Source organism: Micropterus salmoides, unplaced genomic scaffold, assembly GCF_014851395.1.
Source record: "Micropterus salmoides isolate LMB-PRFRI ecotype aquatic unplaced genomic scaffold, ASM1485139v1 Ms_hic_scaffold_15, whole genome shotgun sequence".
Taxonomy (NCBI): Eukaryota; Metazoa; Chordata; class Actinopteri; order Centrarchiformes; family Centrarchidae; genus Micropterus; species Micropterus salmoides.
This window is the reverse complement of record NW_024040596.1, coordinates 25,831,344-25,854,675: the sequence shown is the minus strand read 5'-3', so window position 1 is coordinate 25,854,675 and position 23,332 is coordinate 25,831,344. Positions and strand designations below refer to the sequence as shown.

General features: G+C 39.4%; 1 protein-coding gene across 2 annotated transcripts in view; it reads right to left on the bottom strand.

The window, feature by feature from the left end:
- The window catches only part of kalrna (kalirin RhoGEF kinase a), a 155,225-nt gene that overhangs the window by 106,999 nt on the left and 24,894 nt on the right, over positions 1-23,332 (bottom strand). For both annotated transcript variants that reach the window (XM_038721295.1, XM_038721296.1), the window contains exons 2-8: positions 13,482-13,556; positions 7,943-8,057; positions 5,602-5,794; positions 3,863-4,036; positions 3,643-3,726; positions 3,338-3,469; positions 2,458-2,580 (exon numbers count right to left, since the gene is read on the bottom strand). In XM_038721295.1, coding sequence (XP_038577223.1) covers positions 2,458-2,580; positions 3,338-3,469; positions 3,643-3,726; positions 3,863-4,036; positions 5,602-5,794; positions 7,943-8,057; positions 13,482-13,556 — 896 coding nt within the window. The remainder of the gene's footprint in view (positions 1-2,457; positions 2,581-3,337; positions 3,470-3,642; positions 3,727-3,862; positions 4,037-5,601; positions 5,795-7,942; positions 8,058-13,481; positions 13,557-23,332) is intronic.

Genomic DNA, 23,332 nt, shown 5'->3' with positions numbered 1-23,332 from the left:
CCAGTTGCCCTTGATTTTAACCTTCGTTGGTTAAATAAAACACCGATTCCAATCGAATCGAATCAAATTGAATCACTATACTTCTGTGTCTACAACAAAGTAAACCTTGGCCAAAATTACAGGCTGTAAAAAAATGAAGAAATATTTCTTTAAAAACATCAACGTCACTATCTCTTGTCGGCTTCATCATAACCAGCTGATCAGTGTAAACCCTAAGAGGCCAGGACAACTTTCAAGGTCGCTTCTCCATCTGAAGCAATCTTTGCAGACAGATGGAGGTCGGTTATGGCAGCGTGTGGTTACCATGGTTACCACATCATCTACAGCACACAGCCATTTCTCTAGCGGTCATTTTTACAGAGCGAACACCTCGTCAGGTCTGAGTGTTTCCCACAGTGTAAACTCATCCAGACCCCTCCACAGTTACTCAGCATGTCAACACTGATGTGGACAAAACTGTTTTATTTTTATTTTTCTCCAGGTGTTTGACAAATCTTAAGTCCAGGCTCACTTCTGGCTTTTTGTGGATGAAAGCTCTGGAAAAGCTAGTATGTGGACCTTGAGTTCAAATGTCTTTGTCAAACTACAGTTTTCAAGATCAAGAATGAACTTCATTAAAACACTGAAGAATTTTCTCAGCTTATAGAGAAGAAAATAATCCTTTTATTGATCTTCACTTTGACATTACCAGGGATTTAACTTCATAACATGTTACACACATGTAATGAAACATGTGTGAAGCTTTATCAAGCTGCTGCCCTGACTAATCTTGTGTGTCTATGAGAAAGTTGATGATTAAAATGTTACCATAACTGAGAAACTTTGACCTAACATACATAAACATGAAAAAACTAATATTCCTTTAATATTCTCATCTTTGCCAGCTGATCTGTGTAAAGCCTAAGAGGCCAGGACAACTTTCAAGGTTGCTTCTCCATCTTAATCAATCTTTGCAGACAGATGGGGGTCGGTTGTGGCGCCGTGTGGTTACCATGGCTACCACATTATCCAAAGTACAGAGCCATTTCTCTAGCAGTCAATTCCATAGAGCGAACACCTCGTCAGGTCTGACTGTTTCCCTGGCTTAACTGCTGCTGAGTGTTTCCCACAGTGTAAACCCATCTACACACCCCCACAGTTCCTCAGCATGACAACACTGATGTGGACAAAACCGTTTTCTTTTTCTCTCTCTCCGTTTGCTTTACAGTAAATATTTACTGCTCCTGCATGTGGATTTCTGTATGGAACAACACACAAAGTCAGCTGACGCCTGTCTGTCTGTATGTGAGGGTGTGTTTGTGTCTGTGTGAGTCTGCAAGCCATCAACAACACTTAGGATACTACCAAACACATGAAGCAAGAGGGCTTCAAGTGGACATGGTTCAGCCATCTTGGATCGGCCATACAGTATCGTCATAATAACGGTTTTGCATCCATTCATCTTTAAAACTGTAAGCTTTGTCACCAGGATGTATTCCCAGACATTCCTTTGCAGTAATCAATGATGAATGTAGGTATTTTCTGTTGTGTTTAAATGCTATATTTTTGTAGCATATATATATTATATACATATATATACCCTTTTGAAATGATAATGAAATTGTTCCGCATGTTGTCTTAGACACAATGGTATGATAATGATGAATCGAATCCAAACATTCACTCACAACCGCAGCTAATCACTTGGCTGGGTAAGTGAAGAAATGTGGGCTGATTTTAAGCTGTATTGACTGTTAACAGTGTTCCCATTTAGATTAACAGTACAAGCTAATTTATTTAGACCAGTGAGGCGTTTCCGGAAAAATGTATGGTGACAGATGTGAAAAGCACATAGAATGTATGAAACTGTTCTGGAGGACGGAAAGCTGGAAAGAAGATTAAATCCTAGATGGAAGTAGAGATAAACATACAGCAAAATGAATAGGAAACACTGGATGAGGCTCTGCCCTGTAATTTCAAACTAAAAATCCTATTATTATATTGAATCAAAGCTGAGGATGAGATGTTACTTTTGCTGACAAATTGTTAGCAAATATTATGTTCTCAACCTTTTTTAGCCTCTGAATGCATTTTTAGGTTCCACCTCCTCAGTAAACAGAATGGCTGATCCATCAACAGCAAAGCAACAAATATTTAGAGCAATTTTTAATGATCTACACAATTGCTGCTTCACGGTAAAAGCCTCACGGGATGTAAAACAAGAAGGCATCATTAGGGAACCTGTACTGTGAAGCAGCTGCAGGAATGCTACATATAAGTGTTAAGTAAGGCTACCTTATGTTTAAATAAATATTTTTACGTTTTTGTGTTTAGACGCCTTTGTATTAAACACAATTCCCAACACATGCAGCCATCACAATATACAGGTTTATTACATTTGTTGCATTTTCTCTGTGTCTCGCAGTCCTAGTGATAATTTTTGCTCATTTAGTGACATCAGGCTCAGGTATGACTCACCTTCTCTGCGTCCTGTTCAAAGAGGCGGAGCTGGAAACACTGGTCTAGCTTCAGTTTCCTGACGTGCCACATCTGATGGAGATGCTGCCTCGTGGAGTGCAGCTTATCCAGTAGACTGGCCACCTGGCAAATAGCATGATTTGCTAAGTGGTTAGATGATGTATCTTATAATGTCTTATCCATTTGGAGTTCAACTGGTTAGACAGACTTTGGGTATGATTGTCAAAAATAACCAGAGAAAAATGCAGCAGTTCATAGTCATAATTGAACATGTTCTGTATGTTTTGTGATATACTTCATGCCAATTTCCTGCTCAAGTCACTTTTTACTCATGCAGATGCATTTTTCTGTCAGTTCCCATCATCTAGAGCACCTATTGCTAATAAGTTTAGGCCTTGGCTAGCTGAAGAAAGACATCAGAGCGTGCACTTAATCATGCATTATGGTATAGTGTACTTTCAGTGTTCACAGGTTCTAATGACAGAACATGCAGAATTTTGTTAGGAGCATCACATACCACATCACTTACTGGTAGAAATGTGTTGGTACGGTTCACATTGTGTTTGGTATTTACTGCCAGATTTCCCAGTGAGAGTAAATCGTTTTTTGTTGTCAATATTCAAGCAGTCAAATGAGCTCTGTGTGTATGAAAATGTACGTGTGAATGTAAACTGTCCCTCAGATTATATATATATTTACAACCAAGAAGCCTTCATTTGTCTTTAGGTGATTTCTCCTTGGTCCTGTTTGAATGCCCTTTTCCCTGCTGTACCGTGGGTAAAATATGATTTAATATATTGATAAAGTTATGATATTAATATTGATCAGTCATATATATATTCCCAGCAAGTGTAAACTTCCCCTGGAATGGGTGACTTACCTTGGGCACCAAGCTCTGGAAGTCAGCAGAACCTGAGATGCAGTTCTTTCCTGAAAAACCATCACTGGATCGGATACACTGCAGCAACCTCTGGCCTTCCCGGTCCAACTCCTCCACTGGAGCCTTCAGCACCTACAGGAGTGGAGGAGAGGAGAGTATAAGAAAATATACATGATTCAAAGTTGTCTGTAATGATGAGAGAACTAACAAAAGTAGCTTCAGCCCAGCTTTTGGAAATGCAGCTAAATGTTTATTTCTTCAGATGTTTTTACAGTATCAGACTGTCCTGAGGGTAGTTTTTTCACCTTTTTCTTTAGTTGCGTGTGCTCCTCTATCAACCGACGAGATCCCTCCACGTCTGCAGGAAACTCCTTCTTGGACAGAAGCTCCTGCAACACACAGGAAAACTTTTTCATATTGGGATGAATTTTAATTCTCTTTAAGCTTCTATACATCTATCCTTTCATCCATCTTTCCCTTGACTGTCCATTCACTCATCTGCACATTTATCTGTCCGTCCCCCACCTGCAAGTCCTCCAGTTTAGACAACAGGTGAACAGCATTGGACATGAACTCCTCCAGAGAGACTCTCAGCTCCATCCACTCCTCGTGGTTGTAGTCCAGAGAGCCTTCAAAGTCGTCCGTCAGCTGGGAGGGATCCACCAGTTTGGCCAGACCTTCAACTGACACCATGCTAGTCTGGTACACACAAACAGAAATTTTGTTCCATTAACACCATGCAGGTCTGAAATACACAGTAATAAAATAAAAATAAGAAAGTATCAGTGTGTGGGTGTGTGTGTATGTATATGGTAAAATCTAAAAACTGGCAAGACATGGGACTCTTTAATGCTTAAGTAACTTAACCAGAATACTTGATTCTGTTGGCTAGAGCTTCCTATCTTTAAGATTACCGGGCTGCAATTTGCAGACATACTTTCAGAGTTGACAAGTGACCAAGTCACAAAATTCAGACTTATGAGTCAACTTGGAGTTGTCAATTATGATTCAGGAGCGAATCTGTTTCCAGGGTTTTATGACCTTTTGAAAGGGGTTTATGTTCTCAGCAATTTTTTTCACTAGGTGAAATATATATCTAGTTTTCTTGACTTTATACATTGATATTTCCACTGTGGCTGTGAAAGATTTTTATCATTCAACTCCAAACCCCGAAGTTAGCCCATAGTAATCTCTTAAAATATTAATTTATGTCAAGAGACATAAAGGGCTCATAGGACCCTGAGAACACAGGGATGAACGCTTAACGTTATGAATCTTGACTTTATGATACCTGCCTTAAAACTGAGCCAGTAATGATGCATTTTCAAAATATGGCATGGGAAGAAAGCAGTGAACTAACGTTAACGTTACTGGTATTCTGATTAGAGAAACTATTACTGATAAGAACAGTCTTAAATCATTTAAAATGTATCTTTGAAACAAACGGTTTCAGTTGCTAAACTAAGATGTTTGCTAACGTTAAGCCGAACCACCGTTTTAGCTAACGTTTTTAAACCCAAGCCTTAACTTAATATACATAAGCCAAATTGTTTCACCTGCAAAAGTGAACCCTGCTAGAGAGTTAATTAACTTAAGTGAACCCATAGCTAGCGTTAACCCGAACTAAAACCGTTTTACCCGTAAAACTGAACTGGGTTAATAGTAAACCTGAACAAAACAGCTTTAGCAAGCTTCTTAACATAATTAACTAACGTTAACATAATGTAAGTCAAAAAATAGCATTTCTCCTTGCTTGTTTTCTACAAGACAAGACAAATATAAAGATATTAATATGTATGAAATTAGAAATAATTTTTTAATTATTTATCAATATTTTTTGAAGAGATTTGTCTTTCAGGAAAAAAAGTTGCTAACGTTAACATTAGTTAATAACTGGGGCGAGACAACTAACAAGTTAACGTTATAACGCTGGCAGCTAAATTTAGTGACAATGTATGATTATGTTATACTTCTTTTATATTAGCACCTTTCACGGTACATAAAGTCTAATGTGAATGTGACGATAACGTTAGCCAGCTAGGTTGTGCAGTAAGTGAAACACATTCCCCGACGCCATAACAGACATAGCGTCCGTGGCTTTTAGCTTTATCGGTAGTGCGTCCACGCACTCGACGTCGCCTACGAGTCCGGACTGTGCAGCACAACCTCGGTACCGGTAACATGAACGTTATTGCTGTCCAAAAAAAAAAAAAAACAACAGAAGAGAGATGAGACACTCCAAGAAAACAAGAAAGCCCTCACACCTCAAAGGAGAACTTTGCACTGCCGAAGTTCGTCTTCTGTTTCTGCCAGAAGTTGTCCGGTTTGATGATGAGCGCGACACAGATTTCAGCAGGGAAAAACTCCTGAAGCGTCTTCAGCAGAGGCTTGATCAGTTCCCACTTAGAACCACGCATGTCGATGATGACAGTAAACCCACGTTTACATACATCCTCACTGATAGGAGACACAATCAACAGCAGTGATGTAGAAGATAACAGATAAACGGGGACAAATGGCAGAAAAGCTGTGCCTTGTCCTTTTACTGCTTGTACATTCTGAACTGATCTACAAGGAAGCAGTAGAGGTGGTGAGCTTGCAGGCAGCCATTGATATTTATTGTTCAATATATATAATATGCCCCATTTTTTTCCCCAATGGTGTCTGAGATTTTGTATGTCAGATTTTGGTAAATAAATAAGGGAAACAGGTTGTTTTCAAAGGGACATTTAGCAGTGAATGGCTTTTATCAATTTAACTCCTACACAAATCTCTGTTTATTCAGAAACTTGGCTTGTAAGTGAATAAGTGATAATACAGGTCAGTTAAAAACAAAGGTAAATGCAGAGCAATGTGCTAATGAGGTGCAGGTAATAAGAAAGAAAAACTACTGTACACTTTAAAGTAGCCCAATTGAGATGAAAATCATTTTGCTCAAAAGGAAGCATGTGGAATTATACAGTATTTTGTTGATTAAATTAAAGAAAACGATTATTCAATCAGAGCTACTTGAAACATTTTCATTTGGAACATGTAGAACTGGCAGTCAATTAGTGCAGTGTGAAGTTTCATCTGTGTCATTGTAAACAAATATTTCCTGGTGACCAGAAGCTGCCCTGAAACCAGCGAAGATCCAGCTGTGTATTCTGGAGTCAGTGGGCCTTAAGTTCAGCTGTTTGGAGAGTAAAAATATACTGAAATGACCTCAACTGCACACACATTCACATGCGGCCTCTATTAACAAAAGCACATCCATTATAATCTGCCTCAGGGAAGCACAAACTCCTCTCATCTCCATGGAAACAGCAGCTCGATTAGCAGGAGGAATCAGAGCGGGGCTGATAGGGATCAAATGATAATATAGATTTTGGGCTAGTTTGGCTCAATAACACAGTGTTCTAGGCAGCCAGGTAAATGTATTAACATGCACAACAGTCTCTGTATGCGGTTGCAAGCATAGACGAGAATGAAAACTCTCCCCGTTGTTGCATCCAAGGACACTCTGACATCTGATAATTTAGTCAGCTTCCTTTTTATTTCCAAATTCATATTCAGTGACTACTTTGGCTTTTTTGTTTTGATTTTCTCTTAAAACAGCATATCTATGAAATGCTTTTTAGCGGATGACTATCAATTCTTGATGTCAGAGCGCCCTTGAATGCATCACCAAGGGGTTTAACAATTGTTCCTGCTTGCAGCTGCATGGTACTATCATGATAATCTGTTTTTGATCCAAACATTTAACACATTAACATACTAATTCCAATTCATTCAAACAGAATCTGGTCCTACTTACTTTTCAAGATCCTATTTGAATATTCTCAATATAACATGCACGCAAACACACCTGCTGTGTTACCACAGAGATTGTTCTGTAGTAAGTTCTGGATGTATATTGTTTTGTTATTTAGCCAGAGCTCTTTTCTCTGCAGCAGGTATTTCTGCTGGCTGAGATGCCACAAAGTCAGTGCTACAGATGATCTGAGTATCATCATCACCATCATCATCATTAAAGGGTCTGCTGCTCCTATGCCCTTAACTTTGGTTTAAAAATACTTTTGTTGTTGTTATTTTGTTTGTTTTCCGAAGGGACATATATGGACAACCATGGACCACTCTCTTTGACTGTCCATATACGTCCCAGGTTATTGATCAGTTTTCTCTAGACCATCTTAATCCTTGTAACATCCTCAGCCTGTGATGAGGGGCAGCAGGAATAAATGGACTTTAAATTAGGTGTGACAGACCCGCTGCTGTCTGCTGCAAACACTGCAGCTTTCATGCTGATGCAAATCAAAAGCTGCTCTCAGTCTGCTGCTGTGATGGCAAAGAAAGGGGCGCTTGATTCCACAGTGTGGACAGCACTGAAGCACTCCACATGCACTTCACTCTCCACTCCTTCCTTCTAGTATCTGTAACAATGGAGTCTAGTTCAGTAAATGTCATTGTCCTGAAGCTTAATAAAAAGAAAATAAAGTTTACATTGACAAGAGATACTGCAAATGTGATTAAATCTCACCTAAAATAAAAAATACACATGCTACTTGTGTGTGTGTGTGTGTGTGTGCGTGCGTGTGCGTTTGTGTGTAATGGGAATGTGTGTACCTGGGAACAGTAGACAGGTAGGTTACCAGCCTCCTAAGGTCTTCCTGTTTTATTCGGTCGTGGTTACTCCTGGCCGGAAATGTTAGGATTGGTCCTCCTCTTTTATCTCGCCCACCTGTACATGCACACATATACATAATAAGCTTGATGTTACCACATCGGCAGTGTTCAAAAGGTATTCCTATTTTATCAACAAAAAACTTAAGCAACAAGGGATTCATCCTGCTAACAAGTATTGTCTCTGTAGCCAAAGCCTGATATAACTTATGGCTTCAGGCATAGAACTCCAGTGACATGAGGAAGCAGTGAAACATTTGATCACATATTACTTCTATACAATGAATTTAGTAATAGCAGTTGCTGCAGTAGTACAGTAGTAGCAGTGGTAGCAGTGCCGGTAGTGGTAGCTGTAGTAGAAGTAGTATTAGTGGTAGCAGTGTCTGTTTTAACTGCAGCAGCAGTAGTAGTAGTTGCAATAGCAATAGCGGTAGTTGTAGTAGTACCAGTAATACCAATTAGTGGCAATAATAGTATTAATTTCAGGGAGCAGCAGAATAACAGTAGTAGTAGTAGTAGTAGTGGTAGTAGTAGTACTAGCAGTGGTACCAGCAGAAGTAATAGTAAAAGCAGCAGTACTAGTGCTTGTAGTGGATATGGCATGTTAGCAGCAGTAGATTTTAGTTGTATTATTGGTATAGCATTGTCATAAGAAATTATATAAGAATATATTTTTAAATGTTAATGAAACAACTCAAGCATTAGCCTAAACCAAAATAGATAATATGTACATGCAAACAATAAGCAAAATACAGATCACAAAATCAATGAACTGACCACTGTAGAACTATAATTACAGACCAGACATTACTCTACACTATAACCACTATCACTCCATTATCACCAAGTAGACCACATCAGTAATAATCTGCACATTACTTTACACTAATGGCTTTAATATCTCTGTATCCGTAACATAACTCCCATCACAGCTACATGAGATGGTAAACACACTTTCCACAGGTTCTGAAAACCCATCCGAAATACAAACTCTCTCTCTCTCTCCCTCACTGTGATAAATTATGTGTGTAGCGATGTTTTGGTTAGATTAATGTAAGAAACACAAACCACAGTGTTTATAAAACTGCTACTCAGACTTGGAAAATCGGTTAGTGTGTGTGTGATTTGGGAGGGAGTACGCTGCTGTAATCTAAGGAGGAATCTTGATGACAGATTGTTGTTGGCACTCTTTTACATGCTCTCTCTCTCTCTCTCTGACTTTCTTTCTCTATGTCTCTCTCCGACTCTCTCTTTCTAATTCAGACTCATTTTTTCACTGGTACACATTACTACAACAAGGAAAGTCAGTACTTGACCAGTACTGGCCAGAAAACCAGAACTAGAACTCATACAATCTTAAAAAAACAGCACATAGCCAGCAGATTAAATCAAATGTTTTTAAAATTTTCTAGGACTGCAAAGTTTTTTTCATTACTCTCTGGATTAATCAATTGGTGTTGTCAATTGTTTGGTCTACAAAATATCAAAGATAAAGAAGCATGCCTGTTTCAAAGAACAAGTTGATGTCTTAACTCTCCAAAACCCCAAAATGATCAATTTACTATGACATTAGACAAACAAAGGCAGCAAACCTTTACAATTAACAAGAAAATGTTTGTTTTTTATTCTTGACAACTACTGATTAATTCATTATTAAATTAGCTGATTCATTTTCTGCTGATTAACTAATAGAATAATTTACTAATCGTTTCAGCTGCAATTTTTTACATAGCTTTCAAAATAGCAAATCTTCACAGTGCAACTTTATTACCACATAATATGGGTCTTCATGGGTTAACTCGGTTCTTTGTAACCAGACAAGACCAGATCCTAGACCTGAGGGACTCGGGTCCGATTTGCATACATTCCAATCAGGTCTGACTCCTGTGGTATTGTTAGAGGCCTTGGGTCTGTGTGTCAATATATGTAATACCTGAGGGGATCCATGCTGACTTCTTATCGGCTTTGATCATATGGTGCCTCCTGATCATCAACGTGAGTCGCTGTTCAGGTAGACTGCATTTTTGGATTTATTTATTTATCTATTTCGGACCATTCTGACTGTCGTCGTGTCCCTTTTAGATCAGGGCTGTTTTTAATAAGTAATTTAAGCACATAAGATTCATGTAGGTTTTGTTCTAGGTCTGTTTCAGATCCAGTCCATCTCATGAAGACCTGAAATTAAATAAATTCATAGCAGCTGTTGTAGAGAGAGAATGTTTTATATTAATATTATCAATACCTTTGGTTGGTCAGTTTAGGAGGTCATGTGATGTTACATCTTGTTTGTACCACAGACTGTATAGAAGAAGTGGACGTAGTCTTTGTGACGTCACCTGTTGGTTTGTGGACAGCCGTTTTGAAGCTTTGAGTTTGGCCAATAGGGCGCCGCCATGTTGAGTTTTTGAAACCAGCGGCACCGGACGTGACCATATTCGGACGAGACGATGGAGCTTGTAAGTGCCAGATCGGTACCGCCAGCAAGATCCGTTCTTCACATGTGCAAAATCTGTTCTGTCAGTCAAAGAAGGTTACCGCAAATCTGCCTATTCAAAATGATCCAACTAAATCTTTCATATCAACATAACAATGTTTTTTAATCACTGGAGATTTAACTGTTCACTATGATGTAATATGACTATACTTTAGATATTAAAAACCTTATTCAACAGTACATTTTTAATTTTTAATAATGACAGCAATCTCACAATGTGAGCAACACAAAGGGGGCTAACCCTAGAGCTGTGCACATCGGCCATCATCATACAATCGCTGACTTAGGTTTAGGCACACACCCTGATGGTTAGGGTTAAGGTAAGATGCTTTGGGAAGCTGTCAACGCATTTTATACTAACGTAGCTACTAGCGCTTCCGGTCCGGAACCCGGAGGCGTCTCATACGGACACCGAAGGGTACCTTTTGCATCAAATAGTATTTGATGCACTGAGATGAGAACAGACAACAACACACGAATAATTATGAACAGGCACATTTGCGATAACCTTCTTTGACAGACAGGACACCTTTTGCGCATGTGAAGAACGGATCTTGCTGGCGGTACGGATATGGCACTGACAGAGCTAACGTCCATGTGTGGAGCTAGCTAGCTTGCTTAGCTAGGTGCATCTGTAATTCACATTAACTGTCATTTTAACAGGGATGATAATATTATCTAGCGAACAGTCTTAAAACTAAATGTACTCACCAGAGAAAGTGAATTAGTAAGTAATTGGTAACTGTTTTTTTTTTAACAATAAAGTTGCACTGAACTGAACTGAACAGCCAACTTAAACACTTTATCAACGGCGCTTGTTAAATTTACACATTGCCGTGGGTACAAGTCACTCTCTTGACAGGTTGCCCTGGTAACGACTTGTCAATCATAGATAATGCCGCCCTGAAGCATACTCTGCTTTATGGTCTATGGTCTTTCGTCTAAATGGGACCTAAATGAAAATCATGTTGTATTGAAGAAGACATGAAACTAGGGATTGAGACCATGAACCCATTAGGAAAGTGTTTACTGAGGTAATAAATCAGCTGAGAGGTAGGGTCATTTTACCATCATTTCTCATGGAACCTGACTTCTTTTTGCAACCAGAAGAGTCGCCCCCTGCTGGCCGTTCAATAGAATACAGGTTTAAGGGACTTCGCTTTGGCTTCGCGTCTCAGACCAGGAGCTTCCTGCTTGGTTTGTACAGAGTCCAAATGTATCACATGGCTGAATGTTTGTGAGTGTGATGGCCTGTGGAGTGAAAAAGTTCATGTGTCTGCTTTCTTTGCTTGTTTTGGCACACAGTGATCTGCAGCGCCTGCCAGTGGGGAGAAGTTCACATAAGTCATGTTCAGGGTGTGAAGGGCCTGTGATGGTTTTTCCTGCCCGTTTCCTGTCTCGGGAGGTGTCAAGTCCTGGTCCACACCGATGATCTTTTCTGCAGTCCTGAAGATTTCCATGGTCGACACAGTGTTATTGAGTATGCTTAGTGGGATCACTGTGGGGGGCTCCTCCAGGCCACTGTCCACTGTCATATTCATAGTTTTGAGTGTGTTCAGCTTTAAGTTGTGAATACAAAAGAGGGCCAGCTGGTATGCATACTTGTCACTATCTTGGATGAGGTGGTGGACCTTGAGAGGTTTTGATCAGAGGAGGTCCCCAGACCAGTGGGGACAGCACTGACAAGTTTAGAGATCTGGGACCATATTCGCAAAACATCCCACGGCTAAAAGTAGCTCCTATTCATAATACTGTAACTCGCCATGACTTCATTCACAGTTCTTTTCTTTTATTGGTTTTTCGATGCCAAACATAGCAAACACAACCAGCTAATGACGACAGTCTGCCGCTATGTTTGTTTTTTCTGAAGTCACATTTGATCGCATATACTTCTGTGCGATCAAATGTGACCCTGGAGTTGCCACTTGGAAATCGCTTAGTGAACGCCAAGTTTGTGGTCCTGCATCTTGACTCAATCGTCTGGTGTGTGCGTTTAAAAATTTATTAAATCTGTAGTTATGTCTGATGTCTCCCACATTTTTAAAATCAGTTAGTGTTTGAAAATTCTTCTGGTGTGTACCAAGCATAAGAGAAATTTATGAAGCATTTTACTTCCAAAAATAGGTCCTAAGTCTGAGAGAGAGTAGAGGCAGGAAGGAAGAAATCCTTAAGACTTAATCACAGTGAGCTGCGGTGGGTTATGCGCTTTGTTATGTCAGTATTTTGGAATAAGACAACAATAACATTTCAAAGTATATTTTGATGGCAGTGAGTTAGTAAAGATCGTCTCACAACAAGTCAAAACCATCCAGTTACACCAGAGAGGATGGTTTGCACCACTCTGCACTACTGTGACTCAGAATCAGAACTGCCCTTTGAAAGTATGCCGATTTGTTCGGTTAAAGGGGAAAAGAAAATTACATTGGCATATACAATATTTTACAAATGAAAATTCCTTTAATATTTTAAATTATATCTACCAATCTATCGATTTATCTAATTCAATGTGTTTTGATCCTGTGTATTAATGAATACACCGACACAGATCAGTTAAACTGTTATTGCTCAACCAATCACTGTAGACACAGCGAGTAGCCCCTCCTCTCACAGCGAGGGAGTTCTCTCAGTTCTTTACAAAAGTTGCTCTAAGCAACTTTGTGAAAAGCTCTTAAGAGGAAACTCTGTGTTATGAACTTGTACCACAATTTAGGAGGACTCCTAGTGCTAAGATAAGATCCTTTGTGTATAATACAGCCCCTGGAGTTCTGCCCCACTTTCAGATGTAAATTGATATAGGTTTCTTCTGTCAGACATTCTTGTGATTCACTTGTGACCAGTAACTCGGACATAACGTCGGTGACTCAGACATGAATTCACTCTCACTTTGATGTGACCCCAGTGACTTGGATGTGATCTCAAACGACTCTAGCATATACTGTATGAGCTTGGATTCCTGCTGATTTAACTACAACACTGACTTGAACTCACCTGACACAAAGGCAACTTTCTCCTTTAACACGGGAAGAACATCAGACGCCTTGACGCCTTCAGTCCTGAATGACCCTGGGGAGAGACATAGAGAGAGAAGCACTCAGTCAGCGGGGCTTTAAGTATTAATCCAATTATCAGATCAACATTCCTGTGAGAAAGAACACACCCCCATACACAGATATCCAGCCTTTATGAAGGTTTTTGTCTTAAACATGCTGTAACAACGTTATTATTATTATTTCAGTGGAAGTATTAGCAGTAGAAGCAGCAGTAGCAGAAGTATTTTTTTCAGTCATTCTACAGCATAATGTGTGTACAGTATGTGGTGAAACAAGAATACACTGAGTTCATCTTCGGTCCTCTATCCTTTGTAATCTCTTAATATCTTTCTGATTTGATTTCTTGTTCTCTCTCTTCCCCTCTCAGTTCATCTGGTCACCCGTCTGTCATGTTATGAAATCTCTCTCTCGCTTTTCTCTCTTGTTTTTATTAATGCTCTCTCTACCTCCTCATCTCCCTCTCTCTGTCTCAGTAGAAAACAAGCCCAAATGTCCATGTCCTGCTGTGTGTATGTGCATGTCCTGGCTGCAAAACACACACATACACACACACACACACACACACACACACATTCCAAGAACATTCCACAGTGAGAACGCTAAGTTGGCAAAATCACTGAGGACACAGACAACAGAGAGAAAAGTAGAGAGACACCAGATCCGACTGACTCCATTTTAAAAGTAATTCCTATGTTTAAAAAAAAAAAAGCACTGACATCAACTCAAATCTGTTTTATATTCATGAAAAAAAGTGAGGCGGAGGAGTCCATTTTAATGTTCAAACCTGTCGTTTTTAGTTTGGAAACATGCAAGAGAATTTTACGATATTTGGCCAAACACATCCCAGGTGATTTGATCCTGTGTGAACAGTTTTCAACCAACGTGTGAATGATGTACTGGGATCAGATCGCTCAGCCATATTCAGTGGTCGTTTGTGACACTTGTGATAAATCAGAGCTGTCCACAATTCAGCATCTGAGCAATTAGCCACAGCAATTGATGTTGTTCAAGGTTAATGATCTAATTGATCCATTTTATGCTGGCTCATGTAACTTTAGTGTGGTTTACAGAAAAGGTATTGATTTAAACCTGATGGAGTGGTTTAACCTATTGATGCTTGCATGTTGCTCCTCAAATGTAAGCTGCTTAGGATAAAAGCCTCTGCCATATGAGTAAATATAAATGTACAGTACACAGATGAATTGTATGCAGGTGGAGGTGCCTCTACTGTCTCTAAAGGAGCAGTTTTTGCTCCTTAATCACAAATTACGTTGTGTATATTTATGTATCCCAGTTTCAAACACATGCTGTGTAGTTTAATGTTTCTGAAAGTTCAATACTGAAATCCATTTTTATAGTCAAAAATAATGTCAATGTGTGTTTTTTTTTAAATGTATCGTTATATTGTTTCATATTATTAAGGACGAAAAATGGTCTTTGGGTAAATATAATAATTTCTCCTTTTCCTCTCAGCCAGGTTGAGGGGTCAGTATCTGTGTTTGATTGACAACAACTGGCAGGCTGCCCGTAGGGAACATAGTGTATATACAATATACTTTGGTAGCTACATGTCTTGGCCAGATATCGTGCTGTTAGTGGTATAAGGAGTAAGCACCACCAGCATCTAACAGAAGTGACATTTGCAGCTACATTTACATGCTGTTCAATGTGCTGCTGCAGCTGAGAAGCCAATTAGCCATCTAGCCTGCAAAGTGACTTTAGTACTTTTCTCGGGTAAATGTTTGTTACGTTGCTCGTTCAACAAGCTAAGGTGCAGGACAACATGTGTGTTCAAAGTCTGTAGCTCTTGCGGTGAATAGCAGCCTGCTATCTGGCTGTGTGTCTGTTTGTGTGTCAATTTGACCGTCTGATCCGCCGATGACAGAACGCTGACTTTATGCACAGATCTGATTGGCTGTATTGAAATAATGTATCCATCTACATAGATGAATAACGGAGAAGGCATTCTGTCGAAATAATGCACAACCAGGTGGTGCCATCATGAAACCAAAATCCATTTTGGTTTCTTATTTTTTTTGTGAAGCAGAACACAGTGATTTACAGAGCGGGTATGTAAGGTGTAGCAGCCCAAAACATTTCTTTTCATTTGGACTTTAAGCTGTATTTGTTCATCAGTTATCAATTTTGAATTTACGCTGAACAAAATAATAAATGCAACACTTTTGTTTTTGCCCCCACTCATCCTGAGCTGAACTCAAAGATGTAAGACTTTCTCTATGTACACAAAAGGCCTATTTCTCTCAAATATGGTTCACAAATCTGTTAAAATCTGTGTTAGTGAGAACTTGGTGTGGCATATCAAGATGCTGATCAGACAGCAGGTGTGCCTTAGGCTGGCCACAATAAAGGGCCACTCGAAAATGTGGGAATATTTCCTGAATACATCCTCAGACTTCCATTTCTCTCTACTGGACCTACTGCACATCGACTCCTACTACTACTACTGTACATGCTTGTACCATTCCATTTATATTCCCCTTAGTGAAGGCACAATAAAGTTTAAAACTGAATCTAAATGTCATGTAGTATAACATGCACATAGACTACGAGCTGTTATGTTGACATTTTAAACCCCATTTAAAAATCATACTGTTCTCTGCGCTTGTGTTTCTGATCTTCTGTGTTTTATATTGGGCTGAAACCATATTCCTGAAGCATGGAGTCAGGACAAGTGATGCGTCTTGCAGTTATTTGCGTTTTTATTGGTTTCCTACAACAACATTTCAAACCACCAATTAACATTAATAAATGCAAGATATTTAAAAAGCAGTCAACTACATATGTAGTATGAGCAGGATCACCTAGTGATCACTTTGTACTAATATGACAAACATCCCCAACACTGATGCAGATATTTGCATGACAAACAACTCAGATACACAAGTAAGGTACCAGCATTCCTCTACATAACCGAGTATTTGAACATAAAGCCAGTCAAATTCGTAAATGCAACTTTTTCTCTCCATTGTAGCCCTCCGTCCAGACTAAAACAGCGTAAATCCTCCCCACTAAACGGAGCTTTACCAAAGCAGCCCCCAGAGTATGAATCTTAAAATGCCGATTTGGTGTTTCAGTGTGGTAAACTGATCCCTTGAAAAACAATAATGTAAGCTGCCCTGTGAGGGTCGGGGGCTGTGTGGCAGTAAAGTTAAGAAGACAACCTTTAATCGCCTCCAACTTTCTCTGTGATTGATCATTTTAAATGCTTTTATAGCCGAATACACAGCAGAGCTGTTGTCATTACTCTTGGTTTCATGTTGATTTTGTCAGATGATGTCGGTATTATAAAATAATGATTATATTCACTGCAGTGCAGCAGCTTGGGAATTACTGCTGGCTAACAGTTAGTATTTATGGGCTGTGATAAAATAACTATTTCATACTTGTTCAGTTGTCTGACAATAGAAAGAGAAAAATGTGTAAATGAGAACAACTATATCAAGAATTCTGCTGCATCAAAACACAGTATAGGCCTCGGTGACCACAGATGAGGAGAACATTAATCAGAGGTTTAACAGGCTGACACTCAGCAGAGTCACCGGCTGTAGCCTACACTAACAATGGGCTGTGTGGCAGCAAAGTTTTCATCTGAAACTTTTTGTGTGACTGATCATTTTAAATGTCAACTGCCGAATGCACAGCTGATCCACCTGCATTTAACCTGTCCAATCAGTATCAGATTCGGCTGTAAAGCAGTTTTGTTGTTTGCCAACTGAAAAGAGGGCAAAGAAGAAAGGATTTAGCTGTTTTTATGTTGTTCAGTTGTTTTACTGTGAACAGAGGTCCCTACAAAAATGACTAGGAAACTAATGTAGAAGGTTTTTTCACAAAATCTCAAAATTTAGAAGGCTTAATGTAGACACAGACTGACAGACAAAATAATTATTTATAGCAGTACCATTATCCCGAAATTTTAATCAAATCACATGACAGTTGTCAAGTGTCAAAAGGGAGATGACCCAACTGGTCTTACACACAATATGGATAGATTCTAGACAGCATCGGGTACAAAGCTTAAATACTAAACCTGCACACACATGTTCTGCACCTACACTAGCCTCCCATTTCAGCACAGTGTCAGCTAAACACAGCGTCATAGTAAAAATTAATTCAGTGTCATCTGACTGTTCACTTTGGCTGATAATGTAAATTAATGGATCTAAAAAAGACACAAGAAGCTGCTTCAGCTAGTTTGTGGTTTCTTTCTAACGGACTATTTCACAATGTTGCTCCATGATGGAGACACAGTTGGGTGGCTGGAGACGGAAGCAGAATCCAGCCCAGAACAGATGAGTCTGTATTTGTTCATTCATATTAAAAATGTAATGATTTGCATATAAAAACAGTTTGTGTTCCAGGAAATGAAGGAAATAATAGAGGGAGGAGAGTGTGCCAACAGTCTTCAACAGCATAATACATTCTCCAGAGGAAGTGTGTGTGTGTGTGTGTGTGTGTGTGTGTGTGTGTGTGTGTGCCGGTGAGTGAGTGAAACTCATTCGTCCATCACTGTTGAGAGGAAACAGCTTTTGTCATTTCAACACACACAGGAAGCTGTCAGTCTTGTCTCTGTACAGACACACATACATATAGCAGTGACCGACTTAAATCTCGTGCTTTACAGGAAAGCGACGGTGGGTCAGAGTCAGGTTTGGCTGTGGTTCTGTGGTTTCTCACCAAAAGGAGGTTTTGTTCCTGTATGGAACCGTAAGGACACACAGAAAACTCAGATGTATGTAAAGTACCTGGTGAAGCTTCGTGGAAGGCCATGATGAAAGTCGCACCTCCTGACTTGCTACTGTGCTTCACCATTTTTCAGGGTCAGATTTTCAGTTAACAGGTGTAACTAATTGTGATTTGATCGAGAAGGTGATGATGTTCAGTTTTAGTTAAAAAAACCAGAGTTGCTGTGTGGTACAGTAGAGGTGTGTCAAATATTGAGTCCACCCCCTTTATATCAATAAGGGCAGGCATGCTATCTAATTTATCATATTTTATATTAAGAAAAAAAAACGGAATGAAAACACTTTGTTGAAACAAAAATAGATTTGTTGTTAAATGTATTATATCTTTATAGTTGTTATAGTGCTATTTTAGATTCTTTATTTCTTTCTCTGTGTAATAGTTGTTTCTCACCAGGAAAACAGGACACAGAGATAGAGAGGATTATGCAAATAGTTCCAACTGTTGATAAAGTCAGACACCTGTATAAAGGGAGGTGTGCACGCACGCACGCGTGCGCACACACACACACACACACACACACACACACACACAGAGACACTTGTTTTTAGGAGGACATTGCATTACTTTAATTCCAGAAGCAATACTTACCCTGACCTTAACCATAATCTATATTATGCGCATTCTTATCCCTACAAGATGCCTGTGGGATCAGATTTTCATGCCCACAATATACACACACACACACACACACATACACACACACACATACACACACACACACACACACACACACACACACATACACAGACATACACAAACTCACTCTCCTGAGTGGCCTTGACATGTTGGAGAGAACTCTGATGGCTCAGACAGGAGGTGAACAACAAACTAGAAGCTTATGCCAGACCAGTGGTGACCATCCACAATGAAAATGCAATTATGATTAAATCATATTTATGATTGATCATTGTATTACTATTTATAGTTGTGTGTTTCCTGCTTTAGGACAAATATGACTGTACGCTCTGTAAAGATTCAGTACCTACATTGCTAATGACAAACTGTTAGTTTCTTGTAAATTGTACAATACAGGTAACAATGGATGTTTTCGCTGCATTTATTCAAGCTGAACTTTCAGCACCACAGCTGTGCATAATATTGTTTTACTTATCACCCTCTGCCAGCAGTCATTCGGTTAACTCATACAGCACTGTAACAGCAGGGGCACAATAATGTTCTGCTCTGTAGATGCTATAAAAGAATGCTAATGCATACAGCTGCTGTTTATATAAACTCTCCAAATATGATTTATAACAAAAAAAAATTCAGGGTAAAGACCGCAGGGGGCAAACCACCTCAAGAAGTGTAGAGAAAATGTATTTTATTATTCAGAAAAGCCAGATAAAAGTAAAAGTATTGAGAAACGGGGACTGACTACATCTCATAAACAACTGTGAACACCTGGATTCATTAAAAATCAGTTCCATAGGAGGTCTGTAGTTTGTACATTGTGGTTTTATGGAAAAAATAAAAAGATTGAGAAACACACAGGTGGTCAAATCAAGAATTGCAAAACTTTAACAGTTTGGCAAAAGTCACATTTTGAATATGTAATAAACAAATAGTGAGGACTCCTCCCTTTGCTGCTGTCATGCGGACAAACAGTGGGCAGTTACTGCTGTATGACCTGCATCTGTTCATAATAGTAAATCCTAACCTGATAATTAAACTGATCTGCCATTCTGTGCCACTTCATTTTTCAGACTGACATTGTTGTGTTCATGTTAGTTGTTTTCTGTTTGAGAGGGGTTGTTATTTTGCCCTAATCAACCAGTAGTGAGCGGTGTGTCTGTCCCACTAATGCCATTTTCAGTCAACACAGACACTCAGCTAATTAGATACTGCTGGTACGAGTTAATTTAAGGATTTCAAGGTTGTTCAAAGAAATGGAATGATAAAAGAGTTGTCACAGCTGTGCCAATCTTATCCACACTTATTTTCTGTTGCCTTTTGATGTCTTGGGCACATAAAGATGACATTCCCATTCCTAATTCTGTCTACAAAGCTTTGAATTGATCCCTCGGGTGTTTTTACAACCAGGAAAAACGCCAGACCTATTTGAAATACAGGTGACTCTCTTTACATTGAGCAAACTAGTCTTCTTTCAGATTTGAAAAAAAAAATCAGTATCCCAATCGACACAGCAACATTTGTTTCATTTCTTATTGTTGAGATTGTATGAAAGCAGAGGTTGTTTCAACAAGATTAAAAACAAAAATCCACACACTGCCTCTGTGGGCTCCCAGAGGGAACAGAGTGAAAGGACAAAAAGCAACAGCATGTTGACTATGCTTTCATCTCTCTGTCTCTCTCTCTCTCACACGCACACACACAAACACACACACACACACACACACACACACACACACACACACACACACACGCCTTTGATCCAGCATGAGTTTTCTCCATCAGAGATGTTCACCACATCTATACATATTGAGCGTATGTTTGTAGAGTAGCAATACAGCCGTGATTACAGCAGCATATGGCTGTAAAACACACTAGACCGAATAACTTGGGGCCATTTGACTTGACACACGTACACATATTCCCACACAGAGCTAGTAGACTGATCTTAAAGCCAAAAAAAGTCAGATCCTCAGACAGAGGAAAACTTGAATGGTTTGACAGTGTTCATCTTTGCTGCCACGCTTCCCCCGGAACAAAGCAGTGCACCTTCTTTGTGTGCCCTGACACTGAGGCTGACATCATCCAGAAACCAACTGAAACATCTGGTAACCATTGGTACACTGATGGAAGAAGACGATTGTGTGTGTGTGTGTGTGTGTGTGTGTTTGTGTGTGTGTGTTTATGTGTGTTTGGTTAACTCTGTATCATCCATACAAGAGTGAGATTTAATTCCAGCAGTAGTACTTCCAGCCATATCTTTAGAGCCCGGAGTACTAGTGGTACCAGTAGCATCACTATCAGCAGAAATGGAATCAGTAACATTAGAAGAATGACGTTTTAAAATAAGTCAGCCAATGTTAATTGTTGTTAATTAATTTTGTCTGACTAACAGTTTAAATGCTCAAAATTTTATTTATATATGATATGGAATTCTTACATTTAGGGTACAGTAAACAACAAACATTAGGGAGTTATACTTAATAAATAAAGGATTTCTATGTAAGTATGTAAGTACATATATAAGTATGATTTTTTTAATTATTGTTGAAATATGGTTTTAAGGCTTAATGGAACACAGTATTTCGTCTGCCTTTTTTTGCTTGTAGGTCCATAGTTAGTTGTTGTTTTTTAATTTAACCTCTTTTTTGACAAATAACACAGAAGACTAGTAAGCTAACATTTCATAAAGTAATTTTGAGTCATTTTCACAATCTAAGAACATTTACATATTAAGGTATCTGCCTTTAAGTCTTTTGGATTTAAAAGCATTTAGCAAGATTAATTCAATGATTTTCAAACCCTTTGGAATGTATTCCATGCTGAGGGTGCAATATACAGAGATGCCTTTTTTCCGGTTTCGGTACAAGTATTTGGCAAAGAGAGCATAAAGAAGTCCTGAGAACGCAAAGAGTGTCGCCCCTAACTTTTACTTTTACCGTTACCGAGAGTACAATTCACAGTGGTGAGTCAGAGCTTTGCAATTGGTAATGAACCTCAAGGAAGCATGGTAAGCTGTGTCAATCATATGAAGACTCTTTGCAGAGGTATGCATATAAAAGATCACCATAGTCCAGAACAGATAAAAAAAGTGGTGGCCACAAGTAGCTTTTTCACATTAAAAGAAACACAACTTATTTCGAAAATAAAAACCCAGTTTTAGCCTCAGCTTTTTCACCAGGAACAGCACATGTGGCTTAAAAGTCAGGGAGTCATCAATTAAAATACGCAGGTATTTATAGGAGTTAACAACCTCTATTTCACTTCCCACCAGAGGGATGTTATGTGGCCTGTTCTGTTATTCGATGACTTGTACAAGAGTTGATGCACAGCAATATATAACAGTATCATCAGCATAAACAATTTGCATTTGAAAGCGAGTGAGCTAGACACACTTCCAATAAGGGCTCAAGACAGTCTATTAGGATATTACTGGAATCCACTTTACAACAGTAAAAAAATAAAACTATATAAAAACCTAAATAGTGGTTCAAAATATACTACAATATAATATAAAAACAGTTAGACCAAGCATACTGGAACAGTAATAGCCACAAGATACCTGGACTCTCACTCACACAGGGAAGTAGATAAAAAAATTAACCCAGCTGCTGGAGGTAGAAAAGGATAACGTGTAAAACGTTGCTTGATATTATATTAAGGGCAAATAAAGGCAGAGGTAGCATGATAATCAGATTTAACCGGTGTTCACAGACATTTTTAACACCTCACTGGAGACATACCATGTGCCAAGGACCACAGGACTAAACGACTACAGACCCGTCGCCCTGACCTCTGTGGTTATGAAGTCCTTTGAACGCCTTGTGTTGTCCCAGACCCACTCCTGGACCCCCTGCAGTTTGCCTACAGAGCCAACAGGTCTGTAGATGATGCAGTAAACATGGCCCTTCACTACATCTTCCAGCACCTGGACTACCCAGGAACCTACGCCAGGATCCTGTTTGTGGATTTCAGCTCTGCTTTTAACACCATCCCTGCTGCAGGACAAGCTCTCTCAGCTGGACGTGCCTGCAGGTGGATCACTGACTTCCTGACGAACAGGAAGCAGCACGTAAAGATGGGAAAACATGTCTCTGATTCCAGGATCATCAGCACCGGTTCCCCTCAAGGCTACGTTCTTTCCCCCCTTCTCTTCTCCCTGTACACCAACAGCTGCACCTCCAGTCACCAGTCTGTCAAGCTCCTGAAGTTTGCGGATGACACCACCCTCATTGGGCTCATCTCTGGTGGGAATGAGTCCACCTACAGGTGGGAGATCAACCATCTGGTGACCTGGTGCAGCCAGAACAGTCTGGAGCTCAACGCTCTGAAGACAGTGGAGATGGTCTTGGATTTTAGAAAGAGCCCAGCCCCACCCTCCCCCATCATCCTGTG